Here is a 27,105-nt window from a genome sequence, read left to right as displayed (position 1 = left end):
CACACAGATAAAATGGCAGAATTGCCATCACTCCCGGTTTACTGATTTCTGAACAAGACCTTCATAGAGCTTATCCTTAAAGAGGGGGTATATTAGGAAATGATGAAAATGAAATAATATTACATTTAAATGCTGATGGTAAAATTCTCTTAAAAAACCCAACAAACTCCCCAAGCAAGCAACCCCCCTGAAGAAACCCCACAATCCATCAGTACTACAACAGTAGAGTTTTAAAGGGCATTAAGTGAACATAACAGAAAGATGAAGCCTGCTCCATCTGTTACTCATGAAGTCTACCTGTCTTTAGCCAGGTAGGTCATAGTTCTCAAAATCTGGAGTATCAGAGGAAGGTTAATGAATACACCTTTAAAGAAAACATTGTTAAGCAATATTAGTGGTTAGTTATTTTGTCATGGAGAGCTTCTGGAGCTATAGTATTTTTGAGTGATTCATTGTAATGGAGGTCACATCACATTGTTTCATGTTGCTCAAAAACGATGTTGCAGAGATTTAATTCCTGGATGTCTAGTTGGAATTGCCTGGGAGTTAATTAAAGTATTATTTCGTGTGAAGTGATTTCAAATACTTATGAAAGCTAGCAGTATACATTGAATAAATTAAAGGAATACGTTGCATCTAATGAACCTGGGACTATTCATTTGAAGAGATCCTGTCCTTACTGAAAGAAGCTCTATTTCTTCATGTGTATTTAGACCTAAAACAGGTTTTATTTTAAGATTCAGTTGGAAGAAAAATTGGAGTTCGCTTGATTTTATCCACAGTTATTTGCAATGAGTAGATGTGAAAGTTTGCGGAAAGTTCATTGTAAGCGAATTCTTGCCAGGAGTCCTTGGCAGTGGTAGCTCTTCCCAGGGGTTTTGTGTTAGTTATACAAAACACAATCCTAGAGACCTGACACTTGTGTAATGAGTGATCAGGTTTTGCAGCCTTCCTTTCCTCCTCTCTAGCTTTGAACATTAGGACTCATGTTACTCATGAATGTGTGGGGCTAGCTAATAAGGAAGAGCACCCAAGTTTGCTTTCCTTCCTCTTTGTGCTCCCCCAAGCAATGAATGCAGATCGTATCATCATGCTGGGGCATGAAACAGCTTCGTTGCAGTTAAAGTGTTTACCTGCCCATGAATGCAATTGGAATGCATGTAAACAGGTTTTTTGCATCAGTCTTAGATGTTACTGTTAATAAAGTAATGAAAAGGACATGAAAGTTGTTTTTAAATTAGGGATTCCCTTTTAAACCATTTTGCATTGTGGTGTTTACATAATGCTATACTTGCACAAGCTGTTTTCAGCATTTTGCTGTGTGTGATTACAAGGCAATGAGGACAGGATAGGCAGAGTTTACTTGCTTATGTAGATTCTGAGTTGTGTAAATATTGCTAGAACACATGCATTTTTATTTCATTGTTCAGGCTGTATCTTGTCATTTCATTGCAAATGCGATCTTGATTTGGTTCATTAAAATAGTGGCACGTTCAGCCTGTGATTTTCCAGGGTGTCTTACTGAAGTCATGAACGGGCCCTGGAGAAATGTTCCCAGCCTTCCTGCTTCCTTATTTGTCCACTTTCGCAGCACAGACAAGCACACAGGCCAGCACATTTCCCTCTCCTTAATCCAGGACGTATCCATTAATCATCTCGCTGTGCTTTTCCCTGTGTTAGTGTGGGTTATATTCTATTAGCACCTCCTAAACTTCTCGGTGGGTGCTGGAGCATCCCAGGAGTTCATGGGTGGTGACTCCCCAGTGCAGAGCACAGCGGCAGGCTTCAGAGCAGGGTCAAATGATACCAGACGGTTTAATTCAAATGCAGTTTATGCAATTGTTCCTGGTCCAGGTTGGACTCTTCAATAAAGTCTGTTTCGTGGCGCATGGTGTTTGGAAAAGCCATTGCAGGTGTAGGGGCTCGATGCGTGCTGCTGCCAAGCACACGGCGCTGCGAGGGGATCCCTAGGGGCAGTTCCCTGGCTGGATTTGATCGAGCGGTCAGTTTGATCGCTGCTACGATCAGTTTAACAAGTGGCTGTAACAATGACAGTGTCACTAGTGACCGAGCCGGGACCCGCGGCCGCGGCTCTGCAGCGCCCCCTGGCGCCACGGTCTGCTGCGGGCCGAGGCTGTGCTCGGACGGGCTGAGGCGGGGGAGAGCCGGGCCCGGCAGCGCGTCCTGACCCGACGCCTCGGCAGCGCCGGAGGTGAGCGGGGCCCGCGGATCAGCGGGGGCTAGGGGCGGGCAGGGGCCGTGGCTGAGGCTGGGCAGAGATGGCTCCATCCCGACTGCAACCGCAGCTTGCCTTATTGCTGTTTTTAATTATTCCCCAAAAGGAATAATATAGACTTAAACAATTACTATGCTGTCCACTCATCACTTCAATAGTATTTTTATATATTGGTTTACCTTCCCCTTAGGCTTTCCCATTATTTTTCTAATTATAATTAATTGATAGGTAAAGGACAGACGGCAGGTTTGTTTTTTTATTTTATTTTTTTTATTTTGTAAACCTAGTTTTATTTTATAAACCCAGTTTTATTTTATAAAGCCTTTTCACGTTCTCTGTCTGTATGAGACCCTCCTCAGTGTTTCTTAATTTTTTACATAAATAAAGCTCCTGCAGCTTAGAAGAGATTTTTTCCAGTCTCTGTGTTGATATTGAAAAACTTCAGAATTATATAATCTGGAGCAGACCGACCTGATACATGACCCAAAGGTAAAGCAGTCTGTTGGTCTTTAATTTCAGATACCCTAATACTTTCTTCTTGAAATCACTATTTTCCTCTTTGTGCATTAATGGAAAGATTCTTCATTACAAAAGCTGTGTGAGTATTACATGCTACAGCTAATATCAGTAATGTTTTGGATGTTTTTTTCAATGTTTTTTGTGGTTTGTTTTTTTTTTTTTTCAAGAACAGATTTGGGAATTCTGGGGATCTAAGTCTAAAGCCAAAAAAAGATGCCAAAAGCTGTGGATTAATCTGTTTTGAGACTGAGATCCTGGCTGTTCTTCCGTGGCATGTAAATTTAATACTTTACCAGGTCAGCTTGAAAAAACAAGGTGCTGTAGCCAAGAAGATACTTCTCCAAAGCATCGTTAGCTTTTAGCACTGAATAAAGGTTAAGAACAATTCTCTTTGGTTGGAAAATTTCTCCAGTATTTTTAGATTCTATTGAGGTAGCTTCCTCAAAGACCTGTCTCGTTTCCCTGGAGTACTAATGATGTCCTAAAACACCCATGGCCCTTTTTTTTCAAAGCCAAATTAACTGTTTTACTGATATTAATAACCATGAAAGTAGAGCAGCTACTTGAATGTTGGTGGGTACTTCAGGTATAGTGGCAGGTGATAGACGACCTATACTTATGTGTATCTAGCTAGAGGTAGTATTTTGGGGACATGTAACTGAAAAGAATTTTTACTTTCCAGCTTATAGAACTGTACAAGGGGAAAAAAAACCCACTAAAACAACAGAAAAGCTACCCCACAACACACAAAAACCCCCTCCAAAACAAACAAACAAACAAGAAGACGAAACCAGATGTAATTTGGCTTAAATGTCATTGAAGATGGTGCCAGTAACATTTTTGGGAAACATTGTGAAGAGATGCTGAACTCAATGGAAGAATCAAGTGTTTCATTTTTTCCTCTTATTAAAGAATAAGATCTTCTTGAGTTCAGAGAATCTTGACTTTAGTCCTGCAAGAGCAACCTTTCTCCTGCTGAAGCGAGAGGCCACTTCTAGGGCTGTGCATTAGATGTGTACTATAAGCATACCAAAAGAGATACATTGCCTTGAATGACACTGGTCATAGCGTTCAAGAGGGTGTGTGTGCACTTCTCTGTAGTTCCTACACTCTTTCTTTGTGTTCCTTTTTGATGCTCATGTTTGTAAATAGCAACCACTTGACAAGTCCCAGATGTTCAAGTGAGTGTCTGGTGATACAAACTGGATGTGTTACCTTTTAAGTCCCTGGATATCCTCATAGGAATCTTGTCAAAAAGGTAGCTCATTATTTTGTTCATACTTCTGCATTCCTGTTACCCAGCACAGGGAATGCATTCCTTTTTCCTCATTTTATGATCAAAACATACGGTTAACTTTTTTAACTTGCCTCAGTAAAGACAACTTGCAGGTACTGCTGCATGTGGAAGAATTGGAACTGGAAGTTCTTTACAGCCAAGTTGAAGTACACAGCATCACCTCATCAGTTTCTAATGGTAAAGCTTCCAGGCTCTGGAGGTCTGAGAAAGCAGATCCATGCACTGATGCTTGAAGGCACTCATGCCTCTTGTTGTTTACTTCCCTCAGAGTTTCTTAAGACAGTTTGCTTGGCTACTATAACATTAACCATTTAACTTAAATAATAATGAATCATCATGACTTGGTATTTATTTCTTTTCAGTTACTCATGGATGTATAGTCTCCACAATCAAACTGTTTCTTCCAGATGGAATGGAAGCTCGATTGCGATCAGAGTAAGAATGAGTATCTATTCATATGTAGCAAAATTAAACTACTGTATAATGAAGACTTGATGAATGTTTAAAATCAGCATAGGAACAGTTTATTTTCCCATTTTCACAGAAAGGGAGTAGCTGAGAGCATGGCTCTTTTTCAGGCATTATAAAAGAAGAAATCTCATTTGCATGTTGCTTTTAGAAATTAAGACAACTATGAAAGATGAAGTTCTTATCAAGTTGTGCTTTTCTGACTGGCTGTGGTTTGGTGTACTGGAATGGGCATTATAAACAGAAGAATATAGGGAAAAAGAAAGCAAATGAGCAAATTCCCCTTCCCTTTTTTATGTGGGATTATTATTTTGGCTCCTTTAAATACACATAGACTCTACTAAAGTGAAGTTAATGGTACTTCTGTGTGTGTACATATAACACTTTATATTATTCAGATAAGTAATACAGTAACTGATGCAGTTATTTAGAGTCACAGTGAAAGAAAGCTTTGCTTGGCATGGGGGAAAAATTTGTAAAATATGATGGAATAATGTTTGTAAACTCAGATGAATATTGAAAGGGCTTTCTGTATATGTGTGCATGTTATGGAGCAAAATTCAGAGTAGTAGAAACAAAAAATGTTTCTGCTAATTGAGTGTCCATTACAAATTACATAATATTAATCATCTTTCAGTCTTACCAATTGTGTGTTTTTGACTGCTTATTTAAGCATTCTTTTATCATTAGTATGCAGAAATATTTGCATGAAGCTTTCGGGTCTTTGCTTCTCAGAAGATAAGTTAAAGTATTGCAGGAAGTTTTCCATGTAATTGTGTGCTCTAGTAAGAAGTGGTGAAAACATATGGTATTAAATTTTTTATTCTGATGAAAATGTGCAAATATAAATCTTGTTCTAGTAAAAGCATACAAAATTCTGTAAGTTACCAAATATTATTTTATGCAGTTTGCTGAATTTGCACGAGTAGTATATCCACTGTCTTTTCATAGCTGTTGTTTTGTGCATGTCAGTTGGTTAAAATCTTAACAAATCAGTTTTAAAAGAATCAAGTGTTATGTAACTATTGAAATAAAAGTATAGACCTTGGATTTATAATCTGAAAACAGTTTTGTAACTTTGAAAATGTTGGTCAGCATAGTATGAACTGGTTTTGCATGTTTATGTATCAAGTCTTCATTTTTATTTGACGAATAAACTTAAAAATAGAAAACATCTTGATTACATGTGTTAGGGATCTAGATACTTTTTTTTTTTTAAACTGCAATTCTGCGCTTTGTGTTCACTTTCTTTAATGGTTTTTTGTTGTTCTTTTTTTTTTTTTTTTTTTTTTCTTTTTAGTGTTATCCATGCTCCATTACCAAGTCCTGTTGACAAGGTAATTCATTAATCTGCTGTGTTCTGCCTTATTCAGCCACGTGCTGTTTTCTGGTGCATTATAAATAGGAAGAAATGGAGGAATTTAGTTACATCTATATATGTTTTGCAATGCCAATTTTTTACTAGTTTAATATTTTGAGTGACATTTAAGGTAGAGAAGGTAATGCACTATTGCAGTGTATGTTTTAAGGTAGCTGAACTTGATCAGGAATTGGTCGTCTCTCTAGTCTCTAAAAAGAAGAATTAACTTAAATAGGTTCAATTCAGACTTCTAAACATGAAGGGTAAAGTTTTGTGAAGCTAAGGAAACTTACTTGTGAAGTCAGCAGTCCGAGGAGTTAACAGACACTGCATTTGAGTTGAGGTCTCAGAAAAGCACATATGTCTTGAATCAGGGACAAGGGCACAAATTCTGAGGACTGCAGGTATGTGAAAATCAGCTTCAAAATTATGTCCATGTAGGAAGAGCCTACAAGAATTAGTAAATAAATTTGCAGAAAAAACACCCCAAAACAATGCTTCTGTTCTCCCCAAGTCCAGAACAGTTTGAGTTATGATTAAAGATAATGTAAGTAGTCCCAAAATCTGACATAGATACTTACAAAGGCAAATTATGAAGATGATGGCTAGTAGGTCAACAGGAAGCGCGTGTTTGAAATGTGTGTGTGGTGATGGCATTAAATTGGAATACGAGAGGCTTTATTTTCAGTTCTGGAAGCCCCTAATTTCTGTTTTTCGTTGGGTTGAATGGGTTCACCTTTTGTGCCCCTTGTTTCTTTCTTTTTTTTTTTTTTTTTTTTCAGTTTAATCTGATCTGAAACAAAAGCCTTAAACTCTTTACATTTAGACATTTACACAGTGGGTCCTCAGTCCAGTTTTGGGAAATCCTATCATAAACCAAAGAATAAACAGTAGCAGAACAATGAATGAATGAAAGTGCCATTATTACATAATCTTAAATGTACCTTCATAACTGGATAATGAATTTTGCATTGAGTTTAATGAAAAATCCAAACCCATTTTGGTTCTTAAGTTCTCTTATTTTTCAGGTTGCTGCTAACACTCCCAGTATGTATTCTCAGGAATTGTTTCAGCTTTCACAGTATCTACAGGTAGGTTTTCTCTTGACAGTATTTACTTGGTGAAATACTCGGGTTTTGTTCAAAACAGAAATGCTAGGCTCTTCATGTCTTAGCTTGCATTTTGTAAACCTGAACATTATAAGCATTTAACTACCTTTTCTGTAGTGAAACAATGTCAAACATATTGTAATTGGACATAGTATGGCTCTATGTAAACTATGTTTTACATGAGCGGTATAAACTATGACTTTCCTAAAAGAAGCGTGTAAACTCCTTTTGTTTTATAGAAGGTTCCCTGAATGGTATCTATCTACTTTTCCTGTCCTTTCTCCTCTCCAGCCTTTCTGTCCCTGATTTTCTTTTGCCCACAATATTTCTGTTATCATCCATTGCTATGGATGTACTATGTATGTGTATAAAAGCTTTGATAGAATGAAAGAAAGGCAAAACAAGAGGTCATTCCATGTGACAAGAGTTACTTTGCTTCTGTGAAGATAATTCCTTGTAGTGAATATTTTTGTCCCTGTATCTATTAGAAAGTATAAAGGAGGGGACAGTGCTGTCAGCTCTTCTTCCTCATTGGCATCGCCAACCCTTCTGTGCCTGCTTCTTTGTCAGTTTAAATAGGTGTGCTTTTTCCTAAGATTTCATGTCACAAAAGGGTTAGACAGCAAAAGGACACATATTAAAGCGTGTGCTAATACGTGTAAGTAAACTCTCTACACAAGATCATAAAATCAGCTTTCAGGAAAGTATGTGAAAAAATCTTCCTGTTACGTTCTATCTAGGTTTAATTTATGTATAGTTCTGCTGATTTATTTTAGCCATTCATGTTTGGTAATGGCAATTTTTGTTTGTTTACATCACTGATGAGACTTTTGAAGCAGCTAGTAACTTCATACATACTTGCTGACTTAGCAGGAAGCAGCTCAAGCAGATGTTCTTTCTTGGGAGGCCAAATACATACTTGCTCACCAATCTGTTCATTTTTCATATCCTGGAATTGTTATATGAAGATGCTCTTCAGTCGTACTGCCATAAAAAACAAGCATCAAACAAAAACAGTAGTTCTTGCTTGGCATTTTTCTATTGTGACCTTATTTGAGGATGCACAGCTCATTGCGTGGGAGTTGCCAAGCTGCCTTTTGGTGTTTACAATTTTGTTACTCAAATTGATGAAAGTCAAAGTGTTTAAGTCTTGGAAAGAATAACTTGTTACAGTGTGTACTCAGCATGTGCAGCATATGCATGAAAAATGAAGGTTTTCAGGAACCTGAGGTTATATGATAACATTTGCTAACTAAAATATCCAAATAAATGTGTGGATGGATAAAAGGGGATGGGATTATAGTTTTGAGCATGTGACAATGTTTGCTACTCACACTTTTTTTTTTTTTTTTCTTTGTACTTTAGTATCTCTTCTGTTGCTTCTCTTTTCCTGAGTTTTTCTAGTTGAACTCACTGGTGCTCTGCTCTCTTCATAGGAAGCCTTACATCGGGAACAAATGTTGGAACAAAAGTTGGCAACACTTCAGCGACTCCTTGCTGTCACACAAGAAGCTTCAGATACTAGTTGGCAGGTATCTGCAGGCATCTTTTTCCTTTATGGGCTGAAATACTCAGTGACATGAATTTCAGCTATTAATTTACAAATGATGGAAGGGGGAGTGCAGCAGCAGGAGTAGAAAGTTTACGGTGGTTCTCTTAAGCTGTGTAAAAGAGAATGTTTAATAAACTTAGTTTATGTGCCAGTTTGAAATAACTGTTAGTAGTGAGTACTCCAACAGAATTAAAGTCTTAAAAGCAGAACTCTACTGAAAGTAGATAAAGCATATGTTAATACTAAGGTGATACTTCTTTTCTGCTAGGCTTTAATAGATGAAGACAGGCTGCTATCAAGATTAGAGGTTATGGGAAATCAGTTACAGGCATGTTCAAAGGTAAGTAGTTCACCCTAAGTTGAATGTTAGGAATGCTGAAAGATAGCTCTTTGAAGTGTTTTGCAATTAGCTGGTTGTAGGAAAGCAGTCGGAAGATGAACTTTCTGAAATGAGCCTGTGTTTATTTGGATAAGCTATGTAGCGTGAAAGCTGTAGATCTGTTCTGTGTTTCATGGAATCACTTTAAATCTAGATAAATGGCTATTTTTCAGCATTTTTTTAGCCCAATCTGATTTCTTTCATATATACATATAAGAATGTATGTAATGAAATACAGTAAAGGAATTCCTGTCATTGGTGAGAAGCAACCATCCTGTCCTGTTTCCTTTCCTGTGGATGTCCCTTTCCAAATAGGGATTTGAAAAAAGATATTATCAGTGTGCTGTCTGATATTCAGAGACAGAGTAACAATTGTGCCATACCTTGACTGTTGTTTAGGCCACCTATGCCTGCCCTGAATTTTTATTTTAATTGTATTTTACTTTTAATTCCTCTCAACTACCTGCGTCATAAGAATTTTTTCTGCAGGTCCTGTTTGAGGTCTTTCAAATGAGACCTCTTAGGTTTCTGGTTTGTCATATTGTAGGTCTCTGAGGCTTGACGCTGTCTTAGCAGTGTCCAGAAAACCTCCATAGTTTTCTTGTAATCACAGGTGACCATTCAATGTGTGCGGCTGTATAGGCACTTCAAAAAACAGTTGCTTTACACCCAGTGATGTCAAGAATCTTTGATCACTGATTTGTCCGTGACAGTTCTTCCATCTACCAGAAACTGCTAAATATTTTGGAGTAGAACGGGTCTTATCACAATCTAATATATTTAATCAGCAAAATACTAATTTATGTTCTATGTTTGTATCTGAATTGTTTTATAAATACAGAATCAAACAGAAGACAGTATACGAAAAGAGCTTATAGCATTACAAGAAGACAAACACAACTATGAGACAACAGCCAAAGAGTCCCTGAGGCGGGTCCTTCAGGAGAAAATTGAAGTGGTCAGAAAACTGTCTGAAGTGGAGGTACTAAAGTTTCATGCCTAGTCTCCTGGAAGTGCCGAAATAGTTACAACTGCTGCTGCTTAGATCTCTGTCTTGTTTCCTGCAATATGCCAGTATTAGTTGTATTGTGGCACTTGCAGTATATTAAGTAGTAGTGTTTATTTCTCCTATTGGACAATGCTTGGATTATTAAAGTTAATGAGAAACTGTTCTTGAAACTTCTACTTTTTCTGTCAGATTTCAGAATTTATGAAGTTTTACTATATGTGGGAAATAAGTGAGAGGAAATGATATACACTCATATAAATTACACTTAAGAATGAGTTTTTAAGATTACAAAGTGTTGAACACTTTCTTCAAAGAAAATTTCTGCCCCTATAATATTTTTCATCACTAACTTTTCCTTTATTTTCTTTTGCCATTATGATTATTTTTGTGTTCCCTTATGTCAAGAAATACCTTACAATTAAGTGCACGAAGTCTCTACCCTCGTCATGTTTTTACAGAATGCATATACTGCTGTAGTAAATAACCTTATGAGATTTCAGTTAAATACACCTTTTTATGTTGTAATAGTTCTTGGCAGGTTTGTTAATGGTTGGAGGCTTGTGTTTACTTTTCAGTCCTATACTAGGAGAAGAATCTTATGACCTATTCTACTGTTTCCTCTTCACTTTGAGTCTTGGAGGAGAAATATTAATTTAACTTTACTAAGGGATTTGCTTGAGTGCTTCCTGCCACATAATTTTCTCTCCATGCAGAAGAATCATTGGCTGCTGATTGAGAGTTGTCCTTTAATAGTTTTGAATGCACTTTTGTGTAAAGGTGTTTTGGTCATAAATGAGAACCAAGTCAGAGCTTGTTACCAAAAGAAGAAGGAAAACCCAAATGCAAATGAAAACATATTGTATGACTGAAGAAACAAATCTTGAGCTGTGAGGAGGAAACTCTATATACCATTTAGTTGTGCTGCAGTCACCAGCTGATGCAAACTTCTGGAGCATTCCTTGCCTCCTGAAGACCCAGCTGCCTCTTAAGTAAGGAGATCTTAGCTTAGACTCTACATTATGGAGTACAAGAAAAGGTTTAGGACACTTCCTTGGAGTCATTTGGCTTTTATAATGTGTTAAATCTTCTGTGTGATGAAATCTTTTGTGTGATGAAATCTATTGGTTACATTGAATTACAAAATGTTATAAAACTCTCACAGATTAGCATAAAACAGAACGGGGGAGATCGCACAGTTCTTTATACCTGTTGATCACAATTAATTATATTGCGTACTGTGGCAGTTTTGGTTGGTGTTTTTTTACACATGCCTGAAGCCAATATATTTTCACATAATGTGTTCTTAAAGTAGAACATTACAAAGGTTTGTGTAGATAGCATTTTTGCCGGGACTTGATGTGCTTGTTTAGCCCTACTGGTTAGGAACAAAGCAGTTAAATGTGATTAGTTCCATGCACTGTTTGGAAAAAAAGATCTATTTCAGTGTTTGGTAGTTTATTAGTCTTTATTTTTTTATTTATTGCATAATAATTCTCTCTTACAGCGAAGTTTAAGTAATACAGAAGATGAATGTACTCACCTGAAAGAAATGAATGAGCGGACTCAGGAAGAATTAAGAGAATTAGCTAATAAATACAATGGAGCTGTAAATGAAATTAAAGATCTTTCTGACAAGCTAAAGGTAATGACAGAACTTTGTGACTTATAATAATACTATAGTGCATGGAGCAAATAAATGCAATTTAATTTCTAATGTACCTATCAAAGATTAAAAAGCTTTAAACAACAGGTTAATGGAAGAAAGATGCATATTGTCTTTTACATAATCTTTGGGTTTACATTTCATGTACTTGAAACTATCATCAGTTAAGTAATTTGCTAAAAAGATTTCCTTTTTTGTTCACTTTGAAAGTTGCCATATCTTTGGAGCTGCAATGTATTTTAATACAAAGTTATTTATGGTGTAAAATTAAATTTAGCTGCTTTTATACAGACAAATAATTTTCAACCTAAATATCTTAGAGTTAATGGGAATGAAATCAATTCCTTTACATACTAATTTTGATTTGTTTGGGGATTTTTAAATATGTTTTGAGCAGGTAGCAGAAGGAAGACAGGAAGAAATCCAACAGAAAGGACTGGCTGAGAAAAAAGAGTTGCAGCATAAAATAGATGAAATGGAAGAGAGAGAGCAAGAGCTTCAAGCAAAAATAGAAGCTTTGCAGGCTGACAATGACTTCACCAATGAGCGGCTAACTGCTTTACAAGGTTAGTGATTAGTGGGGAAGAAACTTTGATTATTTGTTTTTCTTTTAATCTGTGAAATATCTTTTTCTTGGACTTCTGTTTACAGTACGGTTAGAGCATCTTCAAGAGAAAACACTTAAAGAACACAACAGCTTAGGTAGGTGTGATCAGTTTCTTGTTTCAAGCTGGTTTCCAGATTTAATGTTCAATTACCATCATTATTATAATCTTGTAGTCTAGGTGTCTGGGAAAAGAGTAAGGTTTTAGTGTTATCCCAGTAGTGCGGCGTTCCTACTATCAGTTGAGAACGTTGGAAGACATGTGGCCACAGCAAAATGCCAGTAGAGGGCACTGCTGCTGTGGGTGTCCACAGCTGTGGTTTGTTGCTCAATTTAGAGCTGTTTGACCCCTCTCAGCTCCAACCTTTTGAAGGCTTTTATATGCATATATATAAAAGAAAGGATTTTTAAATATGTAATAGGCAGTAATTCCTTGTATGATAGTAACCTCTTACATGTTTGAACAAACAGGAACATGATCTGTAGTGAAAAGGAAAACAAATTTTGCCAGTTTCATTTGATTAGGTTAGATACCTAGAAGGAAAAGGTAGTATGAAAAGCCAGATGCCTTTCACAATGGTGTATTTATAGAGAAGCAAAACCCAAAACATTTTGCTTGGTTCCAGAAATAATACCCTTTCTTAATCCTAGGCATACAAGTTGATGACTTCATACCTAAAATTAATGGGAGCACAGAGAAAGGTAGTGTATCTTAAGGCTACCTTTTGTCTTATGGTTAATGTTTGAAGTTGAACAAATTCAAAATGTTCTCTAAAGCTTTACTTTCAATGATATTCTCTTGAAAAATGAAATTGAATTTGTCCACTCCTCTGACCACCAGTTTTTGCTTAGACTTTCTGTCTGGGTGTTTTCAGAAAATTCTATACAATGTAACAAACCAACTTGGAAGTCCTCTTTTTTTTTTACCTGTTTTTGATGGGCTTTCCTTGGCTTCAGTAGGAGTCTGCTGAATGATGTCAGGCTTGTGACACGAGAAAGTGGAAAACTCATTGACTTTTTTCCATTTAATTTTACTTTTCCTTGCAACACAGACACACACCATTTTTCTAGTAAATTGGGTATGGTAAGTAAAGTTAACAAAACATATTTTTTTCCTAACTGTAACTTACCAAAAAATGCAAGTATATGAAATACAGAAATAGCAGAAACTAACTTTTTAAAACAGAGTGCTGTCTTTTATGTTAAACAGGAATGAAAAGAGATTGAACAGATTTTTTTTTTAAAAAAGCTTTTTTTTAGTTAAAGCTAAGTATTTTAACTATTGTGTCAGCATACACTTAAAGTTTTTTTTTAATAGAATTGTCTGTTAAGAATATGCCCAGTATCACATATAGCAAAGGTTATTCCAGTTATGGTTCCAAATTCACAAAATTGTTCTATTGGTTAAGATATTTTTGTCCTTTTATGTCAATGTATATTTTTTCCTTGATGTAGCTTTCATGAGCATTCGCTGTGTCTTGCTGGCTAGCGAAAGCTCTGGGGAATGGTGCTAGTATTAGAAGGTTGGGGCACCTAAATAGAGAAATTGTAGTTTCAACTAATACAGTGTTTAAGGATTACTGTATACCTTTTTTAAACAAAATTTCACAACTGTCTATGCTCTAACTCTTAGCTTTTGACTTTTTTTAATTAGAAATTAAGAGCTTCTTAACTAGGGAGACCAATAGCAGAATAAAAAGTTAATCGTGGCATAACCTCGCATCTAGTTCTTATTTAGAGCAGGAGGAGAGATTGTTAAACACTGAGAGGAGCTGTACAAAAACTTCCCCTTAATCTGAGTACTGGTTATTCCTTTTATGTCCTAGCATTTTAGACACTTAGCTGTGATGTATGCTGATACTGGAAGCCAGGACACTTAATATCTGTTCCCAGTTCTCTAGACTGCCATACTTTGGCTTTAGTTAGATTGGTCCATCTTGCTGATGCATAATTTTAGGTTGGAAATACTGTTAATGCTTGATAGAGTGGTTAAGAAATAATTATTTTATTTAATTTTTTATGTATTTTAAATCTTCCACCCCACAAAAGAGTTAGCTTCTTTACAAAGCAAAGCTGGGGTACTATATAGGGATACATTCTTCATTCTAATCATGTAAACCATAAAAAGATTTTGAAAGCTAGATTGTTAGAGGTTATTAGAAAAAACATGCAATACTGGGAACAAAAGTAGCCTAGAGCTAAACTGAAACTTCAGTAAAAGCTTTCAAGCTCCGAGTGCAAATACATATAGTTTTATAGCGAAATAATTGAGAACATCACACTATGATTTTTTTTTTTTTTTTTTTTTTTTTTAACAAACACTTTTTTGTGTATTTTAAAGTAAATGGTAGGAATGTCCTGTTAGGTTTTTAAATACTGCTACCTCTTATCAGGCTGAGTGTGAAAACTGTCTGAAATACTATTTCAAAATTGAAATCATTATTTTGTGATTGTAAAAAAATATATCATTGTATCACTGATACTTTTTGTCAAAGTTGAAGAAGCAATCTCTTTTTGACTTATTTTGGATTGCATAGAGTAAGTGTCATCTGGATGGATGCATGAAAATACAGGTTCCTCCATCCTATGAGTAACAGTAGAACTTGTGCTTAAACCTCGGAGTTTTAGGAAGCTGTCTGCCAATTTCTTCTTCTTTGTGAATATAGGCAACATGTAACTGCTCATTCAAGTTGGCTTTCTGTGTGTTTATACAGTCTATCACCTTTTTCTGTCACACACCTAACTTACTATTTTATTATTCTATATTTTAGTGTAGCTTTTCATTATTATGCCTGTTGTACCACTTTCTTCTGCATCTCTGCTATACCTGATCCATCCACATTTCCTTGGCAATTTACAGCTTTTGGCCTGTGTTCTCTTCATGATAGTCTATGCTTTTCTGTATCTTCTGTCCTTTAGTCGTGTAATGAGAGGTGGGCAGTAACAATCTCTGCCAGATTTTGGATTTGTCCTCTTGAAAGCAGCAGGAAACAGTTACTGGGGTTTTTTTGCTGAGTAGTCTTGCATTATTTTAGATGAACTAAGAATTTACGTTGTATAACGTAGATGCAGCAACTTCATCAGTGACTCTGTAGATATGTTGTGTAAGGAAAAGAACTCACAGTTAAAGGCAGAAGCAGAAGTCAGAAAGTCAATTTGGTTTGTGCTATATAGCCTGTAAGTGAATAAAAGAAGGCTTCTTCTATTTGTGTACAGAGGTATACATGCCTTCCTCCTCCCCCTGTCAGGGGAAAATGGTAAAATCATGTAAAACACTTTTTAAGATTCCCTTTGTATCTCTTTCAAAACTTCAGGTCAAGTGCTCAAGGTATGTTTATAGGCATACTGCCTAGCTGCTGCAAGAGTAAGGATTTTACATTAGTTTTTTGCTGTGGATGGCCATAACATTAAAAGAGCTGTACTCTGAGTAGAGGAACTAAGAACTCATGTTACAGTCTCTCTAGAGGCTTTTTATAATAAAGTGTTACTAAGATGGTGAGGGTCAGGCATTCATTTTCTCTCACTGCACTTATGGAAGTTCTGGTGCAGAAGAGAGTAACTTGCTTATACATCAGCCACTGATGAAGGTAGCATAGAACTGAGTTATTTCAGTAAGTGGTATGTTTCTCAGTGAGTTGTACCACACCTGGCTTTCATATTTAAGTTTTGTGAGCCATATATTATGTAAAGAAAGATAAGAGAAATTTCTATACTATCACTTCGAAGATCATATAAAAAGGCTTAAAAGAAAAAGTTTAAATATGGAAAATAAATATTATAGCCATGGTGCTCTCTTTGTAAAGCCCTGTCCCTGTGGATTAGAAAAAAAATTTACTTTTTAGAGTGGCTTTGAAATATAGTAAAACATTACATACTGGATCTTACCAGCTAAGCTTGTGATAGCAAAACCTAGCGGCTGAACAGTTTTGTTAGGATGTAACACATTTTGACAGTTTGTATACTGAAAAGCAACATTTTTAGTTTGCTATGCTCTTAAGGTCAAGGCATTTTTGAGAAGGGAAGCATTAGCACCTTTTTACTAGAAGAGATGCTAGATTCTGATGGAGTTGGGAGCTGAACAAGGTTATATAGCAGGGCTTGGGTAAAACTGGAAATTGAGTCCAGTTTTAGGATGTCTACTGAAGAACTGTCCTTTCAAATAATGTTCTTTCTGTGCAGTGAAACTTTGTTTAAAAAACAAAGGGAGATACCCAGCAACACTGAAGATAAATGGTTTTTGTTTCAAGAGGGCATTAGGGAAGAGTAAGTATGGAGACTAAAGAAAAACTTAAATGCCCTTTCAAAGCTAATAAAAACTGCTGAAGAATATAGGTTAACTAATGTTTTCTTAGTTCTTCAGTGCTTGGATTTGGTACTTGCGATTATCTATGTCCAGTTATGAATTAAAAAATAGGAGGAACTAGGGGCATCAGTGCTATGGAGTTGCATGTTTCGGAAGTGTAGCATCTTCTGTGTTCTAAATTTGTTGTGATTTAAATATCACTTGTGTGTATTAATCTTTTTGCCAAAAATATGAAATTGTCCATGGAATTTTAGTGGAAGTTATCTGTTATCACCCAATCGGAAAAAGCAATATACCAAATGCAGAACATTTGCACTTTTAATAGTTGGTTCTTACTAACTTTTGTTAAAGTTAGTTTTGGGGTTCTTAACACAGATTCTATTGAGGTAAGGGGCTTTTTTTATGCTTAAGAACTGTGATTAGATTTTAGCATTTAAATGTACCCCTTGAAAATGCAGTTGAAGTACTTCTGATCAGTTCAAAATAGTGATCTATTTTCCAGTATCATTCAGACATCATTTCAGTTACGTCTTGTCTGCTTGCATATTGACTTGGATTTCAAAAGTTCACTGTAAATGAGCAATTACAAATATTGTTAATATACCTTTCAAATTTTTTTGTTTCATCAATTTGAAAAATGATAAGAAGATGTAAACTTAAGTGTTTCTTTCTTTACTAGAGCACTTTCTTTCAAAGAGTGGAGGGGACTGCACTTTTATTCATCAGTTCATAGAATGTCAGAGTGAGTACAAGAGTGTTCATCACATTTGCTTTAAAAACAACAGAAAACCCAGAAAAGGTGGATAGAAATCAGAATTTGTAACTATTATTTCAATATTTCTGTGGTAGCAGAAATTTTCTATGCATAGAATTGTGGTGTTGGGATATTAAGCACATGCCTGTAGTGGTAGTAAGAGCTTATCTTTGCTCTTGCGAAGCAATGATCACATTGTGAGTTCTTGGTAGTTAATCCATTATTGTCGTCTGACCAATAAAGGGGTGGTAATGTTGCCACATGATGATTAAAACTGAGTGTAATTTTTCATCCTGTTACAAATTAAGAAGTGGAAATTGTAATGCTGTCTAAGCAAACATCACAGGCAGCAGCAGGACAGAGATAAGGTAGTGATGCCTGTTTTTCATTCCACATACCTACAATTTATCTGATAAAGCTTTACACATTCTTCAAATTAATTGTTACAAAGAACAAAAAGGAAAACAAGACCTTAAATTTTATGTGGAAATCTACGGTTCTTTTAAAAAAACAGAAAGCTAATATGCAATGCCAGTCTTTAGAAAGATGTGTTATTCTGGAATGAGAAACGTTTTTCACAGAAAGTGGCTTTTGAAAATGTGTAATGAATCTGCACAGTCTTAATGTCTGTAATTAAAGAAAAACTGAAGATGCTAATACCTTTTGTCTACTGAGAGAAAAATATCATTGGGATGAGGAGTGAAAAGTGCTATTTAACTTCAAAGGAAACTCCTTGTAGCATAAAGAATTGTGTTTTGACTTTACAATTTACAGACATTATGTACCTAGAGTTGAGCAGAGTGAAGTAGTGATGAGCAGCAATAAGACAGTATCTTTTTTTTGACATTATGCTTATTGGACTTTTCCCTTTTAAGTTTCAGTAAGGAAGTGTAACAGACTTAACTGACTTTACTCCTTTGGATATGGATTGCAGTGCTGCAAACTGAATGACAGTTTACTGCTAATGGTTGTCTTCTGTTAGGCTGAATTTTAAAATAATCTTAAGTTCTGCAATGATCTTGCATGAATGCTGTTTATTTGATATCTAAAATGAACTGAAATGTTTGAGTAAAATTATTTTTTGCCTAGACTGAAAATGAAGAGCACACTGAGTGATGTTCAAATACAAATTGGTTGCCTAATTTCATTGTTTGGATTTTAGCTTAACCTATTTTAGCAAAACTTGTATTACTATCACCTCTGCAAACTAAATGTGAGCAGTCTTGTCAGTACTGAGAAGCAAAAGTTACCATTGGGATCTAGTAAAAGATTCTAACACGCAATTGAAGTAATAATAAGAGATTAAAATAAAAATCAATTTACTTATGGCTTCCCTTTCTTGAGAAAGTGAAAGCTAGAGTAAAGACGCTGTAAGGCCTCGATTGCATCAGTTTTTGAAGAATTAATACAACTTCAAAGGGTTCAGTATTCAGCATATTTTTGCAACAGAATAACTAGTTTGCTATCTAATTAATCAAGAACAAAAAGAGATTCCAAGTCAGCAGATCATGGACTGAAAGTTTACCTTTCCCAACTTCAAATATGTTTAGTCAGGCCCCACAAAACCATGAGGTTAAACTGCAAACTGCAAGACCTATTATTTTCATGTTATATATAAGTGCTACCCTTCAGCTGTACTCCTGCTCTTTGCTCTCCGCAGCAGTGAGGGTTGGAAACTAGTGGGAAGAAAAAGTATAGTTGCAGAGATCGCCAAGAAGTGGAGTTTTGAGACATGCTGCAAATAGTTAAGTGTAGAACAATATCATAAAGACTGGCAGTGTATGTCATTCATCGCATGATACTGTGGGGTTTTTTGCCCCAAGGTTTATGTACTGGGAGAGGAGCAGGTTTATCATTTAAAAAAAATAATAATTCAGTAAAACTCCCAGAAACAGGAGTCACTCATTGAAGTAGTTTTATGTAGGGTGTGCTATTTTGTAACGGAAGTAGAGGAGTTAAAGCTGTAGGATCTACAAACAACAAGAGAAATCTAAAACGAAAGGAGAATTGAGACAACTATGCAGTTTTTGTCTAGAAGAGAAAGTTCTAACTTGTGCTGGTGCAGTGGGGAAAGTGCATGTCTCCATGGTTCTGGAGAAGCAACACTTAAATCGCATAAGCACAAGCAGGGAAATGAGGAAAACCAGCTTGAATCAAGGAAGTGGGATGTATGTAAGATAGCACAAGAAGGAAATTTAGATTATTAAACAATTAGTATTCCATATGAACAGTTGCTACAGAGATAGAAGTCAATTGAAAGTGGTTATCAGATAAGAGCAGTTAAAGACCTTTCAAAGTAGTAGAGCTAGAATTTTTTTGGTGGGGGAGAAACAACTGGACACAATCTTAGTTGCAGTGCAGCGCAAATGCTAAACTTTGGTAGTGTTGTTTGTAAAATCTGGCTTCTGTAGGTTTTTAAAGATTTTTTTTTTATTTATTTTTATTTTTTAAGCAGAATATGGCTCACGATACCCAGTAACCTGTCCTTATGTACAACATCTGTAGCATGTTGTGAAAGTTTGCTCTCAATGATCTGGGAAGCCTATTACTTTCTGATCATTACATGCAGTTCACTTGTTGCTCATTTCATCACTTTTTTTAGTAACCACTGATGAAAACCACTGACATCAACAGCAAAAGTCATGGTACTTCTTTTTGATTAGTACATGATATGAGTTACTACCAAAATGGTGATGGTGCATAGATGAAAGAGAGAGCTGGTGCCCTGCTGGCTTCCTAGCTTTTGCTCCAGTCTGAGTCGTCTTTTATTTGCTTCCTTATTCTTTTCTTCATTTTGTGATTGGTGCATTTATGGTTTTAAATGAAAATCAATTTTTTTTGCCTTTTTACTAAGGTGAGGGGGCTTTTTAAATCTATTTATCTAAAGTGCAATAGGATTTGGATGGATTGAATGGCTATTACCAACTTTTTAATGAATTTATGACTTGGAGGGGGCAAGTAAAGTTAAAGCTTCTTAGCATCACTTTGATGCAGATGATTTGAAATTTGTGTGTTGAGGGCCATGTTTCCTTGTACTGGCCTTAAAAACTGGCCTCCTTCAAAAACTGATTTGGTACAAAACCATAAATGTATTGTTACATTACACGTAGTCATAGGCAACCTAAATCTAAAGGGAGTTCTTAAATTGAAAAGATAGGAAATGCCTAAAAACTTAAAGGAAAGCTGCCTTTGAACTGCATTCATCAGCAAAAAGAACCGCAGACTATCTTAAAGATGAACCAAAAGCTTAACGTCAAAGCAGATTGTTTTGGTAAAAAATACTATTTATGATATATGTCAGTAACTCTTTGCTTTCTGTTAAGCAGTGACTGAATAGCATGAAAGATTAAAATCATTTGTGCCAGAAATTAAAGCTAAGATCCTCACCCTAATTTATATTTTAGTAGCTATAAATTGCATCTTAATTTGGGGAAAATGTAGACTGAGTAAAAAAAAAACCCATGTTTATGAAGTTTTCTGAAATAGTAACATGAAAAGATGTAGGGATATGAAAAGAGGAGTTTAAAAGACACAGGCACATCTGCTTTTACTTTCTGTTCTCTGGATTCTGCCAATTTTAGTGACTAGGGTGCAGTGCAGAATAAGATTGTATGTAGTTTAATGACATCAGTCATCCAGTTTTCTGTTTATTACAGAAATATACACAGGAATGCTGAAATTAACCAATTTATTAGCTTTGAAATACACTTATGGTAATATTGTTAAAACACAGGGAATGCTTACTTGCTTGGTAAATCAGGATTGATGTCGGCCACCAAGTGAAAAATACTGGCTGTGCCAGCTTTGAGTCACACTGAGCAAGGGGACTTGTGTGTTACTGCTGAAGTTCTTTGCTGAAGAAATAGTGTCAAGAAGAAAACTTTTGTACAATTGTTGAAATTCGTGATGATGATTAGAAACCAGTAAAGCCACCAAAATTTGTCTGCAGGTTTTTTTAGTTATACAATTGACAATCCTTAAAATGTAAAGAGATGATTTGGAAAACCATCTGGGTCAAGAAGCCTATAGTTTCTTTGTCTTATACTAGAATTATTCTGATTTTAACAGTTACTGAATTATGAAAACCCCAAGATCCCTCAATTCTAATGATCGCTTTTCTTCTGTGAACTGATTGTAGAAGCCTATTTTAAGCTAACAGTCTAGCATAGACGAAGTGTTACCCTTCAGATCAAGCAGTTGATAGCTACTCTGAGTGTATGGTTTTTGCATTCAGCTGATTTTTTCAGACATAAGGGCAGAATTCCTTAGCTGCTTTGTTGTTTCCTTCCTCCTCACCCCCCTTCCAGCCTCAGCTGAGTCCTGGAATAATCACATATGGGGAGTTTTGTTTGGACATTTTTATTTTTTAAATGGAAGAGGGCTCATGATATCACTTAGTAACTCCTCACTTGCGGCTGCAGTAACTTGATTCTCTCTGCGATGCCTTCCTCAATCTAGGCACAGTGACTTTCACCACCTCTGATGAACTTGAGGCTGTTCTGAACTTAGATGATGAGTGATCTCTGACAGTTGCTTGAGATCTGAAGCCAAACCTGAAAATCCAGTGTGCTGTTCAGTGCATTTCTGCAACAGTTATTTGTAAAAAGTTACAAGAATGCAGTATAGTATTTGTAGATGTATAAAGTAGATGAAGAGAGTAATAGCTCTCTTAGGCTGGTTTGCCTGGCTGTGGGGCAAGGAAGGGAACAGGACAAGCTTTTGGCCATGCAAACCCTTCTTCAGACCTCAGGGGGGTTTTGTCTGAAAACTTTTCTGCTGTCTGGAGCTGAAAAAGATACCTCCCCACAATTCCTGTCCTGCCTCTGTCCTTAGATTGTAATGGTTACAGCACCATGCCATTGGAGGAGTGCGGAGACTTCTTAATCACCAGAGATACTTGCAGCTGCAAATGCTAACATTTTTTTGATTAAAAATTTGAAAAGAATTTACTGTCATCCAGCTTCCTTAATCTGAACTCTCCTGTGTGCTGCTCTAGCAGTCTCCTCGGTGTCTGTTACCTGTTAGTAACACAGGGAGTAGCCAGCAAACTCAGTTCCCTGCCTGATTATTGAGAATGTGACAGAGAGGGCACAGCAGGAGGCAGAACCAACTTCAAACTGGGTGCTTCTGTGGTTGTTAACAGCTTTCAACATTGTCTGAATTGCAGGGTCTGCTTCCTAGAAATTGATGATGTGATCTGGAAGATATGTGACCCTTGATAATTTTGCATGTTGGCATTGCTGGCTTGTTCCTAAGGAATTTGAAATAATGACATCTCTGGAAAATAAATTAACTACTGGTTTAATAGTCCTTTTAGTGTCTTTGATTAGTCTAAACCAGTTCTTCCCTTGGTCTTACTGTCTGCCTTCATGTCTTTGCTGGAGTTAGGATGAAGTTAGCAATAGTCTCAAAATCTGTGGTTTAGGTTTTATACACCTGGCATACATGAATAGACTTCCCTGTCAATGTTACATGTAAACTCAATTTTTGTCAACCTGAATGTGGAATTTTGTGCAGCTCTCTGAAAGTCTTAAGCTTAGAAAGGCTGCTCCTGTGTATCTTTCATAGGCAGTTGTGATGTGAAGGGGGCTTCTCAGTTGCTATATTACTGTGGCATATTTCTAGATTTCTGCTGTATCAGGTGGATATCTATTTCAGGCAACCAGCTCTTAGAATTCCTTTATTGATAACTTGAGAAATGTATTAATTATTTATTGCTCCCAGTTAGAGTTCAAAAAAAAAAGTTCATAAAAATGAATTTTCCTAACTTCTCATTAGTGAACTGAAGCATTAGTAATGTAAGTTAATAAATTGCAGAAGAAATAATTATGCACTGTATGACAAAGTTCCAGTAGCCTTGTGTGCTCTGTTCCATTATTCCATGCCAGAATAAAGTTTTTGTTCAAGCCTGAGTAGGAAGTAATATTATCAGCTTTTAATTTGGTCATGGAATGTAGTCTACATAGATGCGTGCAGAGCTTTTGCTTGCTTAATTTGAGCTTGGAAGTAACACTTATTTTGTTTGGCAGACAAGATCATAGACGAAGGACATCTAACCAAAGTGGAAGAAACAAAGCTTTTGAAAGGTTAGACTTCTGGATTCTCTGTTTCTTGAAGCATGTTTTTTATGTCACTTCAGTGCATGTTCTGTGTTAAACTAGCAGTTGGAGTTTTGTTGAATAATCACATGAGAAAAATATCGATAAAGGGGAGGTTTCTTGTTTACTGAACTTAGCTTCAAATACTACCTGTAGGATAAAAGGATTTAAAGGAAATGATTTTTGAACATGAGTGCATGAAATGATAGTCTCAGTTTTAACTGAGTTCTTACCTGAATGTGCTTTAAAAATAATAATAATGATTTTCATAAATGGATTTAAATCTTTAGTGTCTGCATAAATTTCAAATGGCTTTTTGGTTTTATTTAGGACTAAATAGAAATAATGCTTGGTCTCATTTTGAGCTTTAAATTAAAGTATGTTTTAATTTGACTTTTTTCTAACTTACACCTTCGTAACTTTAAAATAACTATTAATCTCCAAAATGTGCCTTTTCCAAGTGAAGTATATCTGTGCATCTCTTAACTCTTTTCTGTAAAAAAAACCCAAGTGAAATACAAGGAGCTAATTCAAAAAGATTTATCTTGTCAAGGAACAGTCATCCTTATCTCGCAGTGCCAAAATCAGGAATGCTGCAAAGTGTGCAGATCAGTATTTCCCATGTGCCTAATAATGTAGGTTGTTTGCATGTGTAGGCTGACTCCATTTCTGTAGCATTTATTAATGTCTAGACACACTCACTCATTTCTTTACCCTCTGTCCTTCTGCAGTGTTCCTGTATTGAATAAATACTGGCTTATTAAAAGTTCTAATATTGTAGAGACGCTTCAGTTTATCTTCTCTTACCGTAATGTGTGATATTGCACCTTTAATTTGTTTCTATATGTGAGTAAGCTATAGACAACATGCCATATTTGGCAGAAGAATGCATGCTATAACTGTAACGTAACACTTGCATGCCAATTATCTTGCAAGGCGGTGAGCTATTTTTAGTGTTTGTTAATATATTCTAACTCATCAAATAAGTATGATGTCAACACATTTTAATATACTTTGGCATTTTGACTATATTTATTCAGCCTAGTTTTATTATGGGAAATATGGACAACTGCTGTGAAATAATATAGTACAGGAAAGAGTTTTTTGCTTATGACTCTGGTTCCAGAATAGGAAGCAGGTTTATAAATCACTTCTTTTTTTGACTTCTGCTGTTTCAGATATAGACACTGATGCATCTTTGCTCTGGTGCCTGATCTTGTTCCTTGTTTCAGGGGTAGGAGGATAGGAGGGAGGGAGAAGCTGGTGTAACCAAGGGTGGGTGGGAGGGGAGTACGAGAGGGAGGTGGGGGAGAGAGAATTAATTCAGCAGTTGGAACTTGCACTGTTCCTCCCATTTTGCACAGAGCAGGAAAGCTCGTTTCTATGTATGACCAGATATGGTAAAGTTAGTTGGATACACATAGTGCTCAGCTTAGCAGTTCTGGATCGGCCACTAACATAAACGGCATGGGTGAGGCTTTTAGGATGTACTTTTCTTAATATTTTAAAAAGAAATTTATTTCTTGGATTAGCGATTATTGTGGTTGTAATGGCAGTCTTGTGAGCTTGATTCTTTGGTATCTGTATAATGTTTTGTATTGTAACATCTTTAGATATTAGTTAAAACCCTTATTCCTTAAAATAGGGAAGTGCTTTCTTTGTTTTAGCAAAGAGCCACCCTAAACATCAAGTTTTTAACTAGTCCAGTCGTTATGGGCTTTGAAAGCTGCTGAAGTCATGAGAGAGATGTTTGGAACAGCTGCCAGGTCTGAACCTCTAATATGTATTAAATGTATGGGTGCTTTCCCCTTCTTCTTCTCCAGCGATTTCAGTTACAGTAGGGTAGAAAGAGTTCGGCTGTTGATGAGGGGCTTGGTTTGTATTTGCCACCTTGTGCTTCATGTACAAGTGGATGTTACTCTGGGACAGAGAAATAGAAGACTTTTCATGTTAGATAAAGGATTCTTTTATTTTCCTATTAACCTTTGTGATTTGTCATCTTGCTCATTTCCCTGTGCAGGTGCACAGGTCATCTTCAGTTTCCACTTCTCTCATTTTGGGGGTGTTCTGTTTGTTCTCCTGTTACTTGAAAAAATAATTCACACAAGCTTTCTCATTACTCCTGTTTTTACATCTTTCCATATATTAATTCTGCTGGTATAACACACTTGATTTATTTATTGCTGTGTATCTTCCTGTGTCCTAGTACTTTTTTGTTGCATCTACAGTATCTATCTGCATGTGAAGAAATTGTGTTCACTGTGCTTTTCTGCATGTATGGTAAAGGTCTGTAAACTGGGAAAGTTGTAATGATGCCTTTTGATATCTATATCTATGTATCTCTACCTGGAATTTGAGACTCTTCTTAATCCTTGGGTGGGCAGTGATGCTGTCAAACTAAGGCTCTGAGGTGTCAGCGAAGAAAGACTTCATTCTGTGTAACCTCAGCTGCATGTTGGTGACATGGTTTCTTGCTGACAGACTTACTGGGTTTGCCCACACCAGCGATGGTGTGCCTTCTCTGAGCCAGGGATAATTCTGTGTGGGGAAAGGATGCACTAGTATAATTAAATCCCCTCTCCTTTGGAAAATGACTTGTCTCTGTTAAAAATCTAGAACTGGCTAAGTAAACACAAACCAAAACCAGCTGTGTAGCTTCACTAAGCTGCATGTAATAATGTGGTGAATTCTGTATTAACAGCTATTTCATGGAGGTAGTTTTTGGTGGAAAGGACAAAGAATGCCTTCTCTTAATGAAATTTAAACTGAAAATTCTGTCTAGAAATTAACATATTTAGACTTCTGTGATTCTCTACTGGTTCATGCCACAATTTCTTTTAACAGTACGATATATACAAGGGTTTTTGCTATTATTTTACTTATCAAAAATACTGAAGCACAGTTTTGTTCTTAACAGCAGTTTCTTTCTGACCTCTTACAGTATCTGCATTGTTCTAGGGGTTTTTTTCTTATTTGTTCCCTGAGTGAATCAGCTTTTGCACAGAGTTCCAGCTGGCAAGAATACAGCCTTGACAAAAATTTCAAGCTGTGCATTGAGGCAGTTGCAACCCCTATTAGATGCTAGGCTAGATTAATGACTTCAATGATGCTGAATCCATTTTAGCCCAGACTTACAAAGAAATAAGCAACCACCAGGTTTTTAAGTGTTTCTTCAACGAAGTTGTTTTCTTTTGGCATTTAGCAGTGCTTAAATAGATATATAGAAGAAATTACAAGTAAGAGACTGAACAAAGCTTTTACTGATTGCAGTTGATTTTTCTTGTCTCTTATAGAGAATCAAGCAAGAGTCAAAGAATCTGATTTGTCAGACACTCTTAGTCCAAGCAAGGAAAAAAGCAGTGACGACACTACAGGTAAGTGTTTAACTGAGGTTCCTGTAACTTCTAACTTGTTTTAATGAAGTAACTTATTCACAAGCATTTTCTAAAAGAGCAGAGAAGGTATATTATGCAGAGCCGGATACAAGCGTAAGAGCAGTATTATCTATTTTGCAACTTCATAATCAACTGTTGTAAAGTGAGAAGAATGTAGAAGCTTCTCTTTGCTTGAAGAATGCGTATATGAAAACCATCTGCAGACTGCCTGCTCTCTGAAAGGTGTGGGGTTTGGTTTATTTTTAGATGCCCAAATGGATGACCAAGATCTAAATGAACCTATTGCCAAAGTAGCTCTTCTGAAAGGTAAACAAATCTATATTTGTAACTCTAGATGCAGAATCTATGTGTGTATATAT

At 36.2% G+C, this 27,105-nt stretch overlaps 1 protein-coding gene across 41 annotated transcripts in view; it reads left to right on the top strand.

Moving 5' to 3' along the window:
• SLMAP (sarcolemma associated protein) overlaps nucleotides 1–27,105 on the top strand; it is an 84,311-nt gene that overhangs the window by 35,042 nt on the left and 22,164 nt on the right. For 8 of the 41 annotated variants that reach the window (XM_080625810.1, XM_080625821.1, XM_080625843.1 and 5 more), the window contains 14 exons: nucleotides 4,415–4,487; nucleotides 5,821–5,857; nucleotides 6,909–6,971; nucleotides 8,426–8,521; nucleotides 8,810–8,881; nucleotides 9,762–9,902; nucleotides 11,434–11,571; nucleotides 11,990–12,158; nucleotides 12,244–12,294; nucleotides 12,848–12,898; nucleotides 17,179–17,241; nucleotides 23,283–23,339; nucleotides 26,645–26,725; nucleotides 26,993–27,052. In XM_080625810.1, the coding sequence (XP_080481936.1) occupies nucleotides 4,415–4,487; nucleotides 5,821–5,857; nucleotides 6,909–6,971; nucleotides 8,426–8,521; nucleotides 8,810–8,881; nucleotides 9,762–9,902; nucleotides 11,434–11,571; nucleotides 11,990–12,158; nucleotides 12,244–12,294; nucleotides 12,848–12,898; nucleotides 17,179–17,241; nucleotides 23,283–23,339; nucleotides 26,645–26,725; nucleotides 26,993–27,052 (1,152 nt within the window). Of the gene's footprint in view, nucleotides 1–3,029; nucleotides 3,052–4,414; nucleotides 4,488–5,820; nucleotides 5,858–6,908; nucleotides 6,972–8,425; nucleotides 8,522–8,809; nucleotides 8,882–9,761; nucleotides 9,903–11,433; nucleotides 11,572–11,989; nucleotides 12,159–12,243; nucleotides 12,295–12,847; nucleotides 12,899–17,178; nucleotides 17,242–23,282; nucleotides 23,340–26,644; nucleotides 26,726–26,992; nucleotides 27,053–27,105 lie in introns of those variants that run through there. The other 33 variants (XM_080625849.1, XM_080625813.1, XM_080625847.1 and 30 more) reach the window with 19 other exon arrangements.

The sequence above is a fragment of the Psittacula echo genome, assembly GCF_963264785.1.
Source record: "Psittacula echo genome assembly, chromosome: 9".
NCBI classification, from domain to species: Eukaryota; Metazoa; Chordata; class Aves; order Psittaciformes; family Psittacidae; genus Psittacula; species Psittacula echo.
This window is presented reverse-complemented; position numbering and strand designations above follow the sequence as displayed.